The sequence below is a fragment of the Adiantum capillus-veneris genome, chromosome 27, assembly GCF_014529385.1.
Source record: "Adiantum capillus-veneris isolate H3 chromosome 27, ASM1452938v2, whole genome shotgun sequence".
Taxonomy (NCBI): Eukaryota; Viridiplantae; Streptophyta; class Polypodiopsida; order Polypodiales; family Pteridaceae; genus Adiantum; species Adiantum capillus-veneris.
In genome coordinates, this window is record NC_140957.1 from 92,166,456 (window position 1) to 92,169,274 (window position 2,819).

Here is a 2,819-nt window from a genome sequence, read left to right on the forward strand (position 1 = left end):
GGCTATTGTGAATGTGCAAAAAACTTGTGAGTGGGAATGATACTTTTGATTGTTGTCTCCAAACAACACAGTGATTGGAGGAGCTGTGCTGGTGAGAAGGCCTAATCGCTGGACTAGCTCCTGACTAATAGAAGAGATTGTACTCCCAGAATCTAGAAGTGCCTCATGTGACGTGTCCTCGATTTGAACTGGCAATGAACACACCATGCGCCCGGAAGATGTTGCTGCTTGAATATGCGGGTGATGCTCTTCCACCACCGTCCCGCCTAGATGTTTTCCTGCAGTTCTGCTAGGGCAGCAGCATCAGCCAGTTGAATTTGTGCATTTTGATGTTTTTGAGTTGCTTGGAGCCGACGAAAATGCCGCCTAATGTGGCCATATGTGTTGCAGTAAAAACACTTGGGACGTCCTTGAGCATCACGATCAGGTAATGCTCTCCTGCAGGTCTTTGAGCAGAAGGTTGCGATGTTAACACAGTAGAAATGTCAGATTGCAATGTACCTTCAATGCATTGTGCAATTTGAATAGCCGCATGAAATGAAGTAGGGCCCTGATCACGAACACGTCGAGAAATGTCATGTCGCAGACGAGGCCAAAGAAAGAAGAGTTTCATTTCCTCGGACATGGTAGGGTCGGCGCGAAGAAGCAGTTGATTCATTTTGACAGAAAATTGGGCGACAGGCTCTAATTGTTGTTGTTTTAAAACATGCAGTTGTTGTAAAGCACTCTGGGTAATGTTCTGGTGAGCAAAATTTTGAATTAGTAAAGATTTGAGCATACCCCAGTCACTTTTCACGTCCTCCGGTTGCTGGATGAACCAAGTCGCGGCCACGCCTTCGAGAAGAGTGCGTGCTTCCATCGCTTTGCGATCATCAGACCAGCGATGATAACTGGCCACGTTATCGAAGTGGTCCAACCATGTGAGGACATCTTCGGTCGAAAACCCCGAAAAAGATTTGGGCCTAATCTTGGAATCGGGTTTCTGCGTATGTGGAGCAGCAGTGGACAGGTAATTGAGCAATGCCTGATTTGTGTGGCTAACATGAAGCATCATGTTGGAGATGGTCTGCAGCATTTGCTCCATTTGTGTGTTGCTGGTAGTGAACTCAGGATGCATAGATGCATCCTCATAGTGAGGAGAGCTGGGTGCTTGGTGTGGAGAGAGAGGATGACTCATTTTCTGGGCAAGAATGAGATGCACAGGGGCGGGCTATGCTGGAGAGCAACAGATAGATGTCTGCTGCCCGTCTCCTCCACCAATGTGGAATACACAGTGCGTTTGATCTCAAGATTGGACTCAAAACCTCTGCCCTCGTTCAGGCCCGCGTTCTTTCCTATATAGCATGTACCCCCTACATCAAGATACACTTTCTTGCCTTATAGGCTTACATCAGCACTGGCCGGTACTGCCAGGTGGACTTACTCCACAATATATATATATAAATATAGGGAGTCAAATGAGGGGGCCCTCATTTGTTTTAATTGATGTAAGACTATTTATAAAAATGAAGGAAAAGTGCATGTAGAAAAATGGTAATTTAGTTAAAGAGAATGACTGGGTGAAAGGTATTTTTTTTGGTGATTTTTTCTCGAAGTGGGTTCACATCAAGATTTGGAGAGGGTTGCATGAAAATATTATTTATATAATAAAGAGTATGCGCACTGGTAAGAAAAAATATGGTAATGTGAGTATAAAATACTTAGGAAAATAACACCCACACCTAGGTAGAAATATATAAATAAATACCAAAAATAAATATAACAAAAACCCCTATATTTAGGCCCTATATAAAATGAAATCTTTACACACAAATGGGCCATAATATATGTTTATCTTTTGTTTTTATTTATTATTTTGGTTCAACTAGCCCAATTACTAGCTAGCTAAGAGTTTTAAGAAGATATGGGGAAAGTCCCCTAACTCACACACGCCTATGTACAGTGAAAGGGTGAAGATAGCCACAATGTTTGAGTGATTTTGATAGGGTGAGATAGATCACTATGGAAATTTTGGATAAAACGACTATCATTAGCCCTCCCCTAGGTTGATGGTACATGTACCATCAAAAGGCATCTTTTCCAATGAGAGCGGTTCCAGGCTATTTGCGATGTTTTGTGCCTCAAAAAAGTCTTCATTTTGTAGTTCTTCTTCACCTTGTCTTGAACTACTGACACAAACCAAACTACAAGACTTACATGATGATATAGATTCTTGGTGATGCTCTTGCAAATCCTTTGGTAAAGTGCGACTCAAGTAGGGATTTAGTCGGTACCCATTCGCCTTCTTAGGATGCTCCTTGCTATCTAAATCCATGAGCTAATAATAGCTTGAACTAAAAGTTATTTTGACCACATACGGACCTTGCCATCTGATCTTGAATTTAGCATCAAACCTATTGTCAAGTTGATACCCACCTTCCTTGATACCCTTGTCCTTAACCTTCTTATCAAGCTTTTCCTTTGCTTGCATAGCTTTCCTATTGTAGCACTCGTAAGCTGCTTCTGTTTTCCACTCAAGCAGCTTAGCTAAAGTAAGAAGTCAATCCACATGCATCTTGATCTCCTCCCGTCCCTCTGTTGTGGAGCCGCGTTGTTAGAATGTTGAGCTCGATAGGCTAAAAATCCTCATGACCATAGACCAAGTGAAATTGCATGAACTTTGTGGCTTCCCTATATGTGGTTCCATATGCCCACAAGGCACCATCCAAGAAGTCATCCCACAACTTTGTCTTGTTTTGCACCATATTTCTAATGATGCCTGTAATGACACCATTAGACTTCTTCACCAAACCATTTGACTGTGGGTAGTAGGATGTGCT

General features: G+C 42.4%; 1 protein-coding gene across 1 annotated transcript; it reads right to left on the reverse strand.

The window, feature by feature from the left end:
- Positions 1 to 289: 289 nt before the first annotated feature.
- On the reverse strand, positions 290 to 1,057 carry LOC147422398 (uncharacterized). The gene has a single exon (XM_086503058.1). It carries the CDS (start codon positions 1,052 to 1,054, stop codon positions 290 to 292), a length of 765 nt encoding a protein of 254 aa, XP_086359184.1. The 5' UTR covers positions 1,055 to 1,057.
- Between the last annotated feature and the right edge of the window lie 1,762 nt (positions 1,058 to 2,819).